This window comes from Saimiri boliviensis, chromosome 6 (genome assembly GCF_048565385.1).
Source record: "Saimiri boliviensis isolate mSaiBol1 chromosome 6, mSaiBol1.pri, whole genome shotgun sequence".
Taxonomy (NCBI): domain Eukaryota; kingdom Metazoa; phylum Chordata; class Mammalia; order Primates; family Cebidae; genus Saimiri; species Saimiri boliviensis.
Window position 1 is genome coordinate 70,001,232 of NC_133454.1, and position 16,733 is coordinate 70,017,964.

The 16,733-nt window shown below is 47.0% G+C and overlaps 1 protein-coding gene and 1 long non-coding RNA gene across 2 annotated transcripts in view; one reads left to right on the forward strand and one right to left on the reverse strand.

Annotated features, from left to right (window-relative positions):
• Window positions 1-376: 376 nt before the first annotated feature.
• Window positions 377-16,697, reverse strand: LOC141584846 (uncharacterized). Its single transcript, XR_012518064.1, has 3 exons — window positions 16,551-16,697; window positions 12,162-12,281; window positions 377-905 (listed from the first exon to the last, which is right to left on the reverse strand). It is a non-coding gene; the product is annotated as an uncharacterized LOC141584846 (long non-coding RNA).
• The window catches only part of MAP6 (microtubule associated protein 6), an 86,964-nt gene continuing 84,764 nt past the window's right edge, over window positions 14,534-16,733 (forward strand). Inside the window, exon 1 of the mRNA XM_039470617.2 lies at window positions 14,534-16,250. Coding sequence (XP_039326551.1) covers window positions 15,343-16,250 — 908 coding nt within the window. The 5' untranslated portion in view covers window positions 14,534-15,342. The remainder of the gene's footprint in view (window positions 16,251-16,733) is intronic.

Consider the following 16,733-nt stretch of genomic DNA (forward strand, 5'->3'; position numbering starts at 1 on the left):
CCGCGTTGTAGATGGCCCTCAACGCGATCTGCTCAGCCCTGTCCCAAAGCTTTCGAAAGCTGTTGTAGATGTTCCGGATCAGCTCCCGGCTGATGGAAAACTGAACGTGGAAGTCAGCTGGAAGGAAGTCCTTGGCTCTGGTAGCCAGCGTACAGTTCATGAATTCGTCCCCAACACACTGTGCTGATTCCTTTAACTCGTTCTGCACATCCTGAACGAGGCTTCAAATCAGGAGGCACCCAGGAGATACAAAGGGAAACCCTAATATGCAGCTGTTCATTCATCCAGGAATTCTAGAATTTCAGAGATGCCTTAAACATCATCTGACTCGACTCTCATTTAAAAAAAAAAAAAAAAAAAAAGTTGTAGTCCCAGCTACTCAGAGCTTGAGGCGGGAGGATTGCTAGCCTGGGTAACATAGTGAGTATTGGTGTTTTTATGGAGTTGCATTAAATGGATAAATTAAATAAAGAGGATTGATTTTTTTTATATATTGATCTTATGTCCTTGCTATTTTTACTTCTTAGTTCCAGAAAACTTTGTAGATTCTTTGGGGCTTTTTCTTTTTTCTTTTCTTTTTATTTTTCTTTTTTTTTGAGGTGGAGTCTCTCTGTGGCCCAGGCTGGAGTTCAGTGACGCGATCTCGGCTCACTGCAACCTCTGCCTCCTAGGTTCAAGCGATTCTCCTGCCGCAGCCTCCCAAGTAGCTGGGATTTCAGGTGCACGCCACCATGACTGTATTTTTGTATTTTTAGTAGAAACAGGGTTTCACCATGTTGGTCAGGCTGGTCTTGAACTCCTGACCTCAAGTGATCTGCCCACCTCGGCTTCCCAAAGTGCTAGGATTATAGGCTTGAGCCACCGCGCCTGGCTTGTTTTGTTTTTTACATAGACAACGATGTCATCTGTGAGTAAAGACAGTTGTTAGATATAGTGAACCTTAAGTTTCTCTTCGAAGAATCAGAATGTCATATGTTTACCTCTCTTATTCTTTAATTCTCCATTTTAAAGTTTAACTTCCTTGTAGTTTCAGTAAACAACCTTTTCCACCAGTTTTAATCAGTAGTTCACATCTGTTCCCCTGCTCCCTTGCTCCGGTTACCTGCTTTGACCTGACTCATCCTGGTCACCTGCCCCAGTCACCTGCTTTGACCAAGTCACTCCTGGCTACCTGTTCTGACCTGCCTGTAACTGTCCTTCCTGCCAAACTACCCATCCCACCACTCAGGCTTGTACCCCTGTTCCCTTTAAAACAGTCAATCTGAATTAGACTAGACTGTGCAGTCTAACCCTAGCCAACAAGGGAGTGACACAGCAGTAGGGGTGACCTCCATCAGGAATAAGAACCCCTTCCCCTCCCTTGCCCAGGTGTGCACTCGCCATTGTTCTATCTGTGAGCTGCACCCTTCTATAGAAGTAGATTGCCTTGCTGAGGGAATTTATATTTGAGTGCTACTTCTTTTGCAACACTGAAAATTTACATATGACAACAGTTTTACTTCTTCCTTCTCAATCCATATAGCTTTTATTTCTTTTTGTTTGTGTGTTTTATTGCACTAGACGGTAAGAGATGACATCCTTGCCTGGTTCCCAAGCTTACGGGGAAAGGATCCAGTTTCTCACCATTAAGCATAATGTTAACTGAAGATTATTTGCAGACCTCCTGGTAAGACCATCTGGTCTGGCATATAGTGGAGAATGTATTGAATGAATGAATGAATGAATGAATGAATGAAAATGTCTATAAAATAAAGTGTTGGGGGAGTGGGAAAAGACAAGCAAGGAACTAAAAATTAGAAATTAAATTAGGCCTGGGTTTTAAAGGTCTTGAATGCCTCAGAGCTCTCAGCCAAGAGGCTGAATCACTGAACAAGAAATAACCAAATGAAACTGAGACCAAAGCCAAGTGCTGCCAGTGGGTGCCATACAGAGGACCCCACTAGCCACTGGGTGCCAAGTCCCATGCCTGCTCTGGTGGCCTCTTGCCTTTAGCAAAGAATAAAGAGAACCGTGTGTGTGTGTGTGTGTGTGTGTGTGTGTGTGTGTGTGTGTCTGTGTGGCAGTTTGGCCCTAAGGGCTCAAGATTTCTGTCTGTGCTGCTGGCTTTAGGCTGGACACAGAAGAATGACAGGTCACTGCTCTACTTCTCATTCCCTAAGTGATCTTGAGAAAGCACACACCCCCTCCAGGCCTGTTTCCACATCCATAGACTAGGCATGGGGATAGAATTACAGGGGAAAGAACCAGCATTAAAGGCCCACTGTGAATTGCTCTTTATATTAATACTTCTTAAAGAGCTAGCATTTTTGAGTGTCTCTTATTAAGTAGGCAACCTGTGTGTATTATTTCACTTAATTCTCAAAGCAATCTTCTGAGGTGGGTGCTGTTATAATCACTAACTGGCACATATAAAAACTGGCATGTCATGTACCTCTCACAACAACCCTCCAACCCCGGTGTTAGTCCCGCCCGGCGTTATTTAAGGTCTCACAGTTAATAGGCGGCAGAATTTAGGTCCAGTTTGGGCATGTTTATCCCAGGGCTTGCTTTCTCTTTCATCATACTCTCCCTCCACGATTATAACTGTTCTCCTTTCTTGCCCAGCCCATGAAATCCTTAGGCTCCGGGACCCCAAGCACTCAAAGTGAGAGACAGAGCCTTGCGCAGCGCAGGTGGGAGGGACGTTTGAATGAAGGATCCCTCGGAGGCTTCGTGAGAGGGGGATGGGAGGGAGGGGAGGAGGAAGAGTGGAGGAGGCAGGCAAACGCCCGCGGGGAGGAGCTGCTCCCTCTGGTGGTCATTCTGAGACGCTGCGGACTTGGTGCCCAGCGTGGCGCGGGCGAGGGCTCGCGAGAAGCCTCTGGGCAAGGGATCACTACCGAGGTGGCTAAAGGCTCTAGTCCTGCTGCCTTTGGCTGGAGAGGAGTTAAGTCTGTCCCTCTCCAGGACTTGTCAGTATGGAGAATTCTGAGCCTTGCTTGGACTCCATCAGCCGTCGAGCCCCTGTCTGCGGTCAGGCATGCTTTGGAGTGTGTCCTATGAGAAGGACGCACTTGACGGAGGAGGAAGCAAGCTCAGAGCTATTAAACAAGTCGCTTCGGCTCGCCACAGTAATGACCCCTTTCTTCGTCTGCTTTTTGTTTTCGTTTGTTTTAATAAGACTGTTTTGAACCCACCTAGTTCCTGGACCTCTTTTTTCTTTATTTGCACGCTCTCCCGGGGTGATCTTGCTTATGACATGGTTTTAAAACCCATCTGTGCACAATGATTCCCAAGTTTAGATCTCCAGCCCTCACCCTCCTCTGGGCTCCAGACTGCCACCGGGTATCTTCACATGGGTAGCTTCAAGGCACCTCAAACCCAGCATGTGCAGGGGTGGGATCTTGCTTCTTTTCGCCATCACCCAGGACTGTATCTCTTAACCTCTCCCAAGCTTTCCCTTCACAGGAAGTGACACTATCCTCCTGCCAGTTACTCAAGGCAAAAACGCAGGAAACATTCTAGATTCCTCCTTTACCTACACCTTCACCTTCAACCCATGAACAGCTCCTGTTGCTTCTAGTTCCAAAATATATCTTGAATGCATCCGATTCTTCCCAACCATTTTCCATCTCCAAATCACCCTCACCTGCAGGGCCTACTGCAATGACCTTCATGCTAATGTTCCTACCTCTTTTTAAATTTTTTTTTTTGACAGGATCTCGCTCTGTCTCCCAGGCTGGAGTGAAGTGGCACAATCTCAGCTCATTGTGACCTCTGCTTCCTGGGTTCAAGCGATTCTCCTGCCTCAGCCTCCTAACTGGGATTGCAGGCATGCACCACCATGCCCAGCTAATTTTGTATTTTTAGTAGAGACAGGGTTTCTCCATGTTGGCCAGTCTGGTCTCAAACTCTTGACCTCAAGTGATATGCCTGGCTCAGCCTCCCAAAGTGCTGGGATTACAGAGTGAGCCACCACACCCAGCTTCCTACCTCTCTTATCAGTTTATTCATTCAACAAGTCATTGATGAGCATATGCTGCTTATCAGGAACTGACCTGGACACTGTGGAAACAGCAGGTGCAAAATTGCCATCTGGCTCAGACCCAGCTGTCTTGATGTTTGGCTTCTCCAAGAATTTATGGCTCTGAGTTAAGTGGAGAGATATCAGAGCCACCGACTCTCTCATATCTGTCTTATTTTCAATACCCCACTTCCCCTGCACTCCAGCATCACAGGGCTGTGGGGAATGAATGGAGGCTTTGGGGTTAGAAAAGCCTGGATTCATATGCTGGTTCAACATGAATGAGTTCCATGATTTGGGATAAGTCCCTTCCCCCATCTGAGCCCTGATTCCCTCATCTGCAAAATGAGGTAAGTAATACCAACTCATGGTTGATAGCTAGGATCAAATACGAAATCACTAGCACCACGCATGGCAGTCTGTGTAAGCACTTGATGAAGAGGAGTTTCCTCCCTCGCCACTTTTGGCACACAATCTCGTCAGTCTCAGAGTTTGACCAACCTTGTCCTGGCTTTCTTTTCTTTTTCAAGAGGCCTTGCTGCCAGGGCACTTGAGATGCTAATCCTATGTGAGAAAGGGCTGGGAGGTCTGTTTGCTTTATAGCTGATTTGTACCGGGCAGAGTGCTGGATGCCTTAAGCAGGTAGTATTATCACTCTTCGCCTGCCTGACAGACGTGATCTATTCCCAGTAGCCTCCACTACCTCACTTCTACCCCAGTACCTCCAGTGTGCCACCACTCTGCAGAGGTGCAGAAGGCAGAATGTGGATCCTCTTGGCCAAGCCATGGTTTCCCATATGCATGAAAATCAAAATTGATTCTAACTAAAAACTACTTCCCCGACCATTGCATTTGACCCTACTATTTAAGTCCAGTGGGAAGGCATATTTTTTAATAGAAAAAATATATAATCACTTAATTTCAGCACTCATGATGAAAGATTTCGAGTCAGCAAATCAGTGTAATGGATTGCAGCTAATGCATTTTCCTTCCAGAAAGTGGATGGCTGGTATCCAGTTTCCATCTAAACTGCAGTAACTGCAAAAGATGGAGGCACAGACTTGGCCCACTCTTCTCTCCACCAAAATTTGCCACGGTATTCTCATATCCAGGGCAATGCCTCGAGAAATCCCAGGGTTGAGTATACTGCTCAACAAGCACGATGCAGGGGCTCTAAAGTGCCACCCAGTCATCACCCTCATGATCATCGGCACCACCACCATCCATCCATCATCTGTGAGCACCTCCTGTGCAGCAGGCAGGACCCAGCCCCATAACGTTGCTATGATGTTTGTACCATTACCTCTGTTTTCCAGAGAAGATGACCAAGGCTCAGAGAGAATAAATCATTTCTCCAAAGTTACCAAGCCGGTAAGAAACAGGGCTGGAATTCACCCCATGGTCACTCGACTCTAAAGCCCAGGCTTTTTCTACTGTAAGATAATTTCGCTTCTGTTTTTCCTTTTTTCATCATGATCTACTTTTTCCTTTGCTTGTCAGCTCTTGTCAGTTTCTCCTCTCTAATGCTACCTGATTCTGGCATGCTCTCAAGATGAAGTCTCTGTTTTCACCTACAGGTTTTCAACTGCAATCTGTATGATGCACTTGTGGCTCCCCCATAGCACTACTGACTATGATCTGTTTAAATTTACTTCTACTACTCCCCTCCCATTCCCTCCAGATGTATAGTCTTTGTCGGCCGGGACTCTCTATTGGTTGGTGCATCCCTGGTGTCCAGGGCTTGGCTCATGATTTGCTCAAAAATTTGTGGGATGAATCGGAGAATAAATGCATGGATAGATGGATGAAAAGACAGATGCATTGATGGATGAGTGGAGGGGTGAATAAGACATTAATTGATGGTTGAGGATAACTCAAAATCTACATTCCTAACCCTCTTCATTTCTTTCCATCCTTATATCTCCAAATGTCTGTCAGAAGCTTCTACTTGGCTCCTTTGCTGTCATCTGAAACTAAGCTGTGCAAACCTGAGTTCCACCCTAGCAGATTGTTGCTTACATCTTTTGTGCCAATGGTACAGTACTGTTATTCCTCCCAGTTTCCCCCTTCATGGGTTCTTTGATTCATTCATTTAGTCAACATTTTTAGTTTGTTTTTCTTTTGCTTTTGCTTTTTTGATATCTGCTATATGCCAAACATAGTTATGGGGAATAAAAAAAGAGTAAATAAGACAGGCAAGATCCTGGGAGAATTCCCCCAAAGGATTTGGCAGTCATCAGTGGGGTAGAAAATGGGGTATCAAACAATAGGCAATTAAAAAATTGACAAGTGTAATGAGTGATACATTAAGCAAACAAAGTGATGAAAGAGAACAGATCTTACGCCAGATAAGAAGGCTAGGAAGGGCTTGTTTGAAAATTGACATGAAGCAAGACTGAAGGGGACAATATGCCAGTCAAGTAAAAGCTGAAAGAACAGTATTCCAGGCAGAAGAATCAGCAAGTTCAAAGGTCCCGGGCTGGGAAGAGCCTGATGTGTTTCAAGACCAGAGAGGGAGCAGTGTGACTCGAGGGCAGTGAACAGTGGGAGACTGCAGAGGAGGAGGTTTCCACAGACCTGTGCAAGTTATCCAGGGCCTTGAAGGCCCCGGTAAGGAGTCCAGATTTTATTCTAGGAGCAGTGGGAAGCCACTGAAGAGGCTTAAAATGGGAATGACACAATCCCTCTGGCAGGTAGGCAACAAGCTACTCCCCAAAAGCTCCAGGTGCAGATAATTCATAGGTGAGTTATGTCAAGGCAGTAGGAAACAGATAGCTCCAATTCCATTTGCACCGTTACAGAGCACAGAGAAGGTAAGCATCCAAATGCTTTCTATGAAGTCACCATGGCTAGGCACGGTGGCCCATGCCTGTAATCCCAACACTGAGAAGGCAAGGTTGGGGTATCACTTGAGGCCAGGAGTTTGAGACCAGCCTAGGGAACATAATGAGTCCCTGTCTCTGTAAAAAGTTAAAAAAAAAAAAAAATTGCTGGGTGTGGTGGCGCATGCCAGTAGTCCCAGCCACTTGTGAGGCTGAGATGGGAGGATGGCTTGAACTCAGGAGGTCGAGGCTGCAGTGAGCCACGATTGTGCCACTGCACTCCAGGTTGGGTGACAGAGCCAGACCCTGTCTCTAAAAAATGAATAAATATAAAGTCATTATGATACTATTGGCCATTCTAACAAGGTGCAGCAAAAACAAATGGACAGACCAAGCTTATTTATGAAATTAATGCAAAAAATCTTCAGCATTTTAGCAAATAGAATTCTGATGCACATTAAAAGAACAATGCTTCACAACCGAATTGATATTATACCAAAAAGGCAAGAATGATTTACTATTAAATTGGAAAAGACATGATCGTCTCTAAAGAGACTGAAAGGCATTTGAAAATTCTTTTTTTTTGAGACAGAGTTTCGCTCTTGTTACCCAGGCTGGAGTGCAATGGCACGATCTCTGCTCACCGCAACTTCTGCCTCTTAGGTTCAGGCAATTCTCCTGCCTCAGCCTCCAGAGTAGCTGGGATTACAGGCATGCGCCACCATGCCCAGCTAATTTTTTGTATTTTTAGTAGAGACGGGGTTTCACCATGTTGACCAAGATGGTCTCGATCTCTCGACCTCGTGATCCACCTGCCTCGGCCTCCCAAAGTGCTGGAATTACAGGCTTGAGCCACCGCGCCTGGCGGCATTTGAAAAATTAATCAATTCTTGATTTGAAAAGCACTTTCTTAGTCAAATAACAGTAGATGTATGTTTCTAAACATTTTATGCCGAAAGTCAACATGATGCTTAATGGTGAGATACTGGAAACACTTCCATTAAAGTCAGAAAAATTATTCTGGAAGTATAGGAGGCACAATTGAATAAGAGAAAGAAATGAGAGGCATAAAAATGAGAAAGGAGGCAAAATTATCATCATGTGAACAATACATTTAAGATAACTTATAAACTATTAAAACTAGGAAGTTTAGTATAGGTGCTGAATGGAGATCAATACATGCAAAAATTTTAATAACCATGTTGTTTATAATTACAATTAAAATGATAAATGTAATTTTTTAAACATGTAAAACACTAAGGCTGGGCATGGTGGCAAATGCCTGTAATCCCAGAGCTTTGGGAGACTGAGGCAGGAGAATTGCTTGAGACCAGAAGTTCAAGACCAGCCTGGAAACCATGGCAAGACCCCATCTTTAAGAAATTAATAAATTTATAAAAAACAAAAAAAGGTAAAATAAAAGAAGCACTGAAAAATTTTAACATCACTAGACATTTGGGAATACAAATTAAAACCATAATACGGTTTTAATATTGTGAAAGGATAAACAAGATTAATAGACCACTAACGAGGTTGACAAAGGAAAAAAGAGAGAAGATCCAAATAAGCACAATCAGAAACAACGAAGGTCACCACGGAAATACAGAAGATCCTCACAGATTACTAGGAACACCTCTATGCATACAAACTAGAAAATCTGGATGAATGAATAAATTCCCAGAAACACACAACTTCACAAGATTGAATCAGGAAGAAATCGAAACCCTGAACAGACAGACAATATCAAGTCCTAAAATTAAGTCAGTTGAAAAAAACAACTACCACCACCAGCACCAACAACAAAGCCCTAACTCAGATGGATTCACAGATGAATTCTACCAGACCTACAGAGAAGAGCTGGTACTAATTCTACTGAAACTATTCCAGAACATCAGGGAAAAGGGAGACTCCCCCATAACTAATTATACAGAGCCAACATCACCCTGATATAGAAACCTGGCAGAGACACAATGAAGACACTGCAGGCCAATATCCCCGATGAACACAGAGGCAAAAATCCTCAACAAAATACCAGCAATCCAAATCCAGCAGCACATCAAAAAGTTAATTCATCATGGTCAAGTAGGCTTTATCCCTGGGATGCAAGGTTGGCTCAACATACTCAAATCAATCAATGTAGTTCACCACACAAACAGAAATAAAAACAACATTTTATGTGTTGCACTTAGAAGTTACTTTTTAAAAAGCTCTATGATGATGATGATGATGATGATGATGGATTTTTGCATTTCTTCTTAAAACTCTGCAAGTTTTGCTTTCTATATTTTGAGGCTATATTGTTAGATGAAAACCACATTATATGCTTCTGGGGAATTGTTCCTTCTATTTTTATATGAAGATCCTCTTTATCCCTAACTGCTTTTTGTTTTAAAACAAAATCTGTCTGTTATTAATAAAATGGCATCAGCTTTCTTTCTGATTAGTATACTGTTACCAGTGGAGGGCGTCCAGGTTCTTGGCATTTTGAACAAGGAATTGGACAAAATGCACAAACAAAGCAACAGAAGAAAATCACAGATTTGTTGAAACAAAAGTACACTCCAAAGAGTGGGAGCATGCTGGAGCAAGCAGCCCAAGAGAGCCAGTTAAGAATTTTCTGGGGTTTAAATACCCTCTTAAGGTTTCCATTGGTTACTTGGTTTACACCCTATGTAACGGGAATAGGGGCCTACAGTAAGTCTAATTGGTTTGTGGACAGTGATCAATCAGAGGCCAAAGTGAAGTTACAAAGTTATGCATGAAGACTTGGTCTGCAACCAGTCTGATTGGCTGCAGGAGGGGACCAATGAAAAGTACTTTCATTTTTCATCTGCAATACAGAAAAGGGGTAGTGTAGGGGTTGCAAAGGGAGTAGCCTCTAGTCCTTTTGTTACTTGGGCGTGGAAAGGTGGGGTTTTTCTTTTCAGTTCTAGGAAGTCAGAATGAATCAGCCTTAGGTTTCCTGCCTCCAGACTGTATTCTCCTGCCTCATCCACTACATCTTTTTCTATCATTTGTTTCAATATTTATGTCATTGCATTTTAAATATGACACTCAAAAATAATCTGGCCAGGTGAGGTGACCACACCTGCAATCCCAATACTTTGGGAGGCCAAGGTGGGGAGATCACTTGATCCCAGGAGTTTGAGACCAGCCTGGGCAACATGGCAAAACCCCATCTCCGCCAAAAAAAAAAAAAAAAAAAAAAAAGCAAAAATTAGCCAGGCATGGTGGTGTGCACCTGTAGTCCCAGCCACTTGGGAGACCAAGGTGGGACGATCACCTGTGTCCGAGGAGGTTAAGGCTGCAGTAAGCTATGATTGCACCACTGCACTCTAGCCTGGGCAACAGAGTAAGACCCTGTCTCAAAAAAAAAAATCATTAAAAATTCATAAGAAAATTATGTATAGGTACATTTTGCTTTGTTTTATGTTCTCTAACCTGAGATTCTCTGTCTTTTAACAGGAAAATTCTGAACATTTACATTTACCTCATCACTGTGTTTGAAAATATTTCTATTTCTATTATGCATTTGCTATTTGCCATGTTTTCTCTGTACTTATTTCTGGCCTTCATAAAAAGTTTCCTATAGTCCCTTTTCTTTCTTTCTTTAAATGTGAATTTTTAGGTTCATAAACCTTTTAGGTTAATAAGTGATATGGCTTGGCTCTGTGTCCCCACCCAAATCTCATGCTGAATTGTAATTCTCAATGTTGGGGAGGAACCTGGTGGAAGGTGATTGGATCATGGGGGCAGATTTCCCCTTGCTCTTCTCGTGATAGTGAGTGAGTTCTCATGAGATCTGGTTGTTTAAAAGTGTGTAGCACTTCCCCCTTCTCTCTCTTCCTCCTACTTTGGCCATGTAGAGAAGGTGTCTCATTTCCCCTTTGCCTTCTGCCATAATTATAAGTTTCCTGAAGCCTCCTCAGCTGTGCACAACTGGGAGTCAATTAAACCTCTTTTTTTTTTTTTTTCATAAATTACCCAGTCTTGGGTAGTTCTTTATAGCAATGTGAGAACAGACTAATGCAATAAGTTAATATTTCCACTCACCTCACAAACAAATAAGGACTTTAGAATATTTTAACTCTGATTATTCCTTCCCATCTTAACATGATAGTATTTGCTAGTATTTTAGTACTCTGTTGTTTTTATATACTTCAAATTTGTTCAGGCATGGCCAGATCCACATGGATCTTAAATGGCTAAAATACTAAGAGAACTCCAAACAGTGATTCAGACAAAAGAGCACTATAGTTCTTTCTCACATGGAGTCTAGCAGTAAGCAGGTAGCCCAAGGCTGCTAGGCTGCTCTGCCCCATGGGATCATCCAAGACAGCTTTCTTCTGTCTTGTTCCCCTCTCCTTCCCTCCCCAGGGTTGAATCTTGGCACTCAAATGTTCTTAACCACAACAACATACTCTTCAGAGCTGTCTTAACTACCCAAATGATAATTCACCTCTATCATGTTGACATCCTGCCCAATAGGGAGAAAGACAAAGTTGCACACAAGCAACTTCTTTTAAGGAAGTGACATGGAAATGCAGATGGTTGTTCTTTGCTGCAAGGATGGCTGGGAAATGTGGTTTCTGGTTGGGTGGCCCAGTGCCCAGCTAAATCTTGGGGAAGTTGTTACTATCAGGAAGAAGAAAAGAATGGGCTCTGCGGTGTAGATTGCATCAGAATCCTGTGCCCCCTTCTGATTTTCTCTGTGTTTGCTTCAACCTTAGGAAGCCTTCCCCCTAGTAATGGCAAAGATGACGACTAACAATAGCTTCATGGTCTCCCATTTTAGCAATTCTAGTTAAAAAAAAAAAGAGTGGGTCTTTAGGATAGTTTCAGCTAAAGTCTAGGGTTTATTTAACTTGTCTAACATGGATTACACCCCCATCAGTAAACTAGTCACTTTGACCAGGAAGATGCAGTCCCCTGGCAAACAGGTGTGAGTCACATGGTCACCCCTAGAGGGTAGGTGGTGCAGAATTAACCCCACCTGAACCACATAGCCTGAAAGTAGAAGAGTGGCCCTCAAAAGTCAAATGATGGGTGCTGTGACCACCAGAGTGAATGCTAAATAAGCCACATAACAGATGACCACTAGACTTATCTATCCCACAGGGTCATTGGATGGTCCAAGGAGGTTGTACAATTGAATGCATTTTTCAAATCTAAGTAAATAAACGTGGAAGGTGATGTTAATGATAAAATTGCCTGGGATACTTTACTTACACTCCTCATGCTGAGAGAACTCCTATTCATCTCTCACAAATCATTCATTCGGCGCCAGTGTTAACCTCTGTTATGTTGACCATACTCTTTGGTAATTATTTACTTACGTGTCTGTCTCTCAGTCCTCCAATAATGCATTCCTCCAAGTGAGGGCTCCTCCAGAGCTAGAATCCATATGTGTCCTATAGTTCTCAAGGCACAAAGTAGGCATCAGGAGAGGAGACTTGCTAAATGAAAGGAGAAAGTATCAATTATTCTCAGAATAAAACTCCTCCCTCCAATTTTTAGCCTATTTTAAACTTTCAGAAGTCATTATTGGAAATACATCAGCCAAATCCTAGGGAGTTCTGCAGGACTGAGGGGTGGAAATGTATGACCAGATTACATTCTTTTTTGAGACAGAGTCTTGCTCTGTTACCCAGGATGGAGCACTGGAGTGCAATGGCGCGATCTCAGTTCACCACAACCTCTGCCTCCTGGGTTCAAGTAATTCTCCTGCCTCAGCTTCCTGAGTAGCTGGGATTACAGGTGTGTGCCACCACGCCCAGCTAATTTCTGTACTTTTAGTAGAGACGGGTTTCACCATTTTGGTAGGCTGGTCTTGAACTCCTGATCTCGTGATCTACCTGCGTCAGCCTCTCAAAGTGGTGGTGGTGGGATTACAAGCATGAGCCACTGCGCCCAGCCTCAGATTATGTTCTTTATAAAAATGTATCTCCTAATGACTGGAAAACAGCACCAGGCATCATTTTATTTATGGAACTCAAATCAAATCACCAAGAGGCAAAGACCTAAGTGGAAGGAAGTTCAACAGATAATTGACTAATCAGAGCTGTCTTCTCATCTTGTTTGGTTCTAGGGTTAAAGAAAAGCTGTGCTGTGCAATCAGTTTTTAATCTAAACACATACATGACTTTTTCCTCTAGAAACACCAATGCTCCCAGCTTAACTGATGCTGAAAACTCTGCCTATATTGGAGGGAAAAAGAGTTGAAGTCCAGTGAATGTAGCTAGTGGAGAAGCACAGGAGACATAAATAGAGAGATAGCAAACAGAGAACAAAAGTTACTTGGAGGATCAAGAGATCTCCTGGAGAAAGTGTCCAAGTGGTTTCTTGGGAAGCGCCACTTATGGGTCTTCTGGGTGGGCCTTTTGAATACTGATAGCTGCCATTTATTGAGCTATTGCCATATGCCAGATGTTGTGGTAAACATTTTTAGTGCATTATCTCATTTTAATTCTTAGAACAACCTTGCAAGTTAAGCATTGGTACCATTCACAGATGAAACTGAAGGTCAGAAGATTGCAGTGATTTGCCCATTGCCATACAGCGAAGAGCTACAAAAGCCAGGATTTTAATCCCTGCAGATTAGATCTGACTCAAAGCTTCTGCCCTGAGTCCCTAACTATCCTCATAAAACCACTTTTTTTTTTTTCTTTTTGAGATGGAGTTATGCTCTTTCACCCTGGAGTGCGATGGCACTATCTAAGCTCACTGCAACCTCCACCGCCTAGATTCAAGCAATTCTTCTGCCTCAGCCTCCCGAGTAGCTGGGATTACAGGCACTATCACCTCGCCCAGCTAATTTTTGTACCAGCTAACTTTTGTATTTTTAGTAGAGACGGTGTTTCACCATGTTGGCCAGGGTGGTCTCCAACTCCCGACCTCAGGTCATCCACCGGCCTCGGCCTCCCAAAGTGCTGGGATTACAGGCCTGAGCCACTAGGCCCAGCCCATAGAACCATTTTTGAGGCAGCTATTATTTTATCCATTCTACAGGTGAGGAGACTAAATGACACAGAAAGTGGCAGAGCCAAACCAGGTTTTTTGGACTCCAAAATCTCTTCTGCTTTGAAGATAGAAGAAGAGCAAAGGCAAGGAGTGAGAACGTGCCAGAAAGCCCCTGCAGTCAGGCACTGCCCTTTCCTAGGGTACCGCACGACCCACCCCCAACCTCCACAATTAAGCCCCTTTCAAGAATCTTCTTTTCTCCACCTCTGCCCAGTGTGGCCCCTGAACTGAACAGGAACTGGGTGGTTCTTGGGGAATTCCCTAGGAAAGGAACCGCTAGGGCACCACCAGTCCTGGGGTTCCCATTCCCACACATCTGAGCAAGGCCTGTGTACAAGACTGGCAAGTGCTTGAACCAGGAGGCAGCCAAACTGGGCTCACACACAGCCCGCTGGTTTTGACTACAGGCAGCTCCCCTTTTCAAAGCATCTATTCTGGGACAGATATTTCACTAGGAGTTTCCAACATGGTTTAAAATTTAATAGCCCTCACCCCCCCAATGATTGGCCCTATTTTGCAAAAGAAGAGTCTCTGACTCTTGGGGATGAAGCGACAAGCACAAGGACAGAAAGTTCTCAGGAGCTTAGGACTTGAACCCACTAGAGCCCCAGATTCTGCTGTTGCCCGGGAGCAGAGGAGGGAGGAGCTGCCAGGGCAGAGGGAGGTGGGGAGAGGGGGTAAACTCCCAGCAGCGCCGCGCTGACGACAGCAGGTGTTTTGTGTGTGTGTGTGTGTGTGTGTTTTTCTCCTGCAGCACTCTTTCAATCAGCAACGTTCCTGGATTTTTTTCCCCCTGCTGAGCGGCATAAAAGGGTGGGGCCGCTTCCCTGCAGCAGAGGCAGAGGCGGCGGCGGCAGCGGCTGCACCATCATTCGCGGGCAGCGGTGGAGACTGAGAGCTGCAGAAAAGGGTGGGGTCGCTTCCTAGGAGAAGAGGCGGCGGCGGCGGCTGCGGCATCCTCGCGGGCAGCGGCGGAGACAGCAATGCTCGGTCTCCGCTGGGGGTGATGGCCTCCCATCCCTGCTAGGTGGCCGGCTGCAATCCGACGCCGGCGGGAAGGAGACTCGAGCCCCGTCCGCCGACCCTGCGGCCGCACCGCCCGGCCCCTCCTCTGCGCCATGGCTTAAGCCGGCAGCCACCTCTCCTCACGTCGCCTCGCTCGGCCGAGGTCTGTGCGCCGCCGCAGCCGCAGGGAGGGGCGCGTCCCAGACACCCTCGCCGGGGACTCGGGGACGCCGCGCTTCTCGCCCTTCGGCGCTGGTAGCAGACTGCGCTCCCAAAGGCGTTTGCAACCGGTAATCGAGGGACTTTACCGACTCTCTTAGGATCGCTCTCCCCGGGTGCTCGCTGACGGAGTAGGGCGAACTAGCTCCGGCTGATCCGGGGGAGAAAACGGTGGGAATCACATTGGCCGGTAAGAGTAGGAGGCCGAAGGAAGATTAGAGACTTGCTTTAGAACCACAAAAAGAAAGAGGGGCCGGCTTTGCAGCGAGCATCATGGCGTGGCCGTGCATCACGAGGGCCTGCTGCATCGCCCGCTTCTGGAACCAGTTGGACAAGGCGGACATCGCGGTGCCGCTGGTTTTCACCAAGTACTCGGAGGCCACCGAACACCCGGGCGCCCCTCCGCAGCCACCGCCGCCGCCGCAGCCCCAGGCGCAGCCGGCTCTCGCGCCCCCCTTGGCGCGCACGGTTGCCATAGAGACGCAGCCGGCCCAGGGCGAGTTGGATGCAGTTGCCCGGGCAACCGGGCCAGCGCCTGGGCCTAGCGGCGAGCGCGAGCCGGCGGCGGGCCCCGGCCGGAGCGGGCCTGGCCCGGGCCTGGGCTTGGGCTCCACCTCCGGCCCCGCGGACTCGGTGATGCGGCAGGACTACCGCGCCTGGAAGGTGCAGCGGCCGGAGCCCAGCTGCCGGCCGCGCAGCGAGTACCAGCCCTCCGACGCGCCCTTCGAGCGCGAGACCCAGTACCAGAAGGACTTCCGCGCCTGGCCGCTGCCGCGCCGCGGGGACCACCCGTGGATCCCCAAGCCCGTGCAGATCCCCGCGGCCTCCCAGGCGTCGGCGCCCATCCTCGGGGCGCCCAAGCGCCGGCCACAGAGCCAGGAGCGCTGGCCACTGCAGGCGGCTGCTGAGGCCCGGGAGCAGGAGGCGGCCCCCGGCGGAGCGGGTGGCCTGGCGGCCGGAAAGGCGTCCGGGGCGGACGAGCGCGACACGCGCAGGAAGGCCGGGCCCGCCTGGATGGGGCGCCGTGCCGAGGGCCTGGGGCAGGAGCAGACGCCGCTGCCCACGGCCCAGGCCCTGGTCCAGGCCACCGGTCCCGAGGCTGGCAGGGGACGCGCTGCGGCGGACGCCCTCAACCGGCAAATCCGCGAGGAGGTGGCGAGTACCGTGAGCAGCTCCTACAGGTGAGACGCGGCCGCTGCTCGGGCTGGGTAGTCGCCACACAGACCCTCCCCGCGGGCTGCCGGGGGCCCACGATCCCCAGCGCAGGCCTCGCATGCAGCCTGCCTCCAGCCCCAGGCCACACCCTCCCCTCATCCGCCTCCCAGACCACCTCCCATCAAAGCCTGGCTCAGACTGCCTGGCTCTTTCACTTTACCACTTTAGCCCTTTTCTCCATCCCGCCCACCTCAGATGCCTACCTGCCCACAGAGACTGCAATATCAGCACAGGCTGTGCTTCCGTCCTGCCCCCACCCAGCTCACCTGCTGCGTTAGTCTGGATGCTGCCCTTTGCCGTCCATCTGTCAGGGTCCCCATTCTTCTAGAAGAAGAAATCTTTCCAAGTGACCTCTCTCCCTCCTCCCTAGCCCAGTTCACTTGGCCCTTCATTGTTTTCTCCCTCTCTCAGTCTCTGGGCAACACCCAAGCACCACAGCTTTTTGTAGA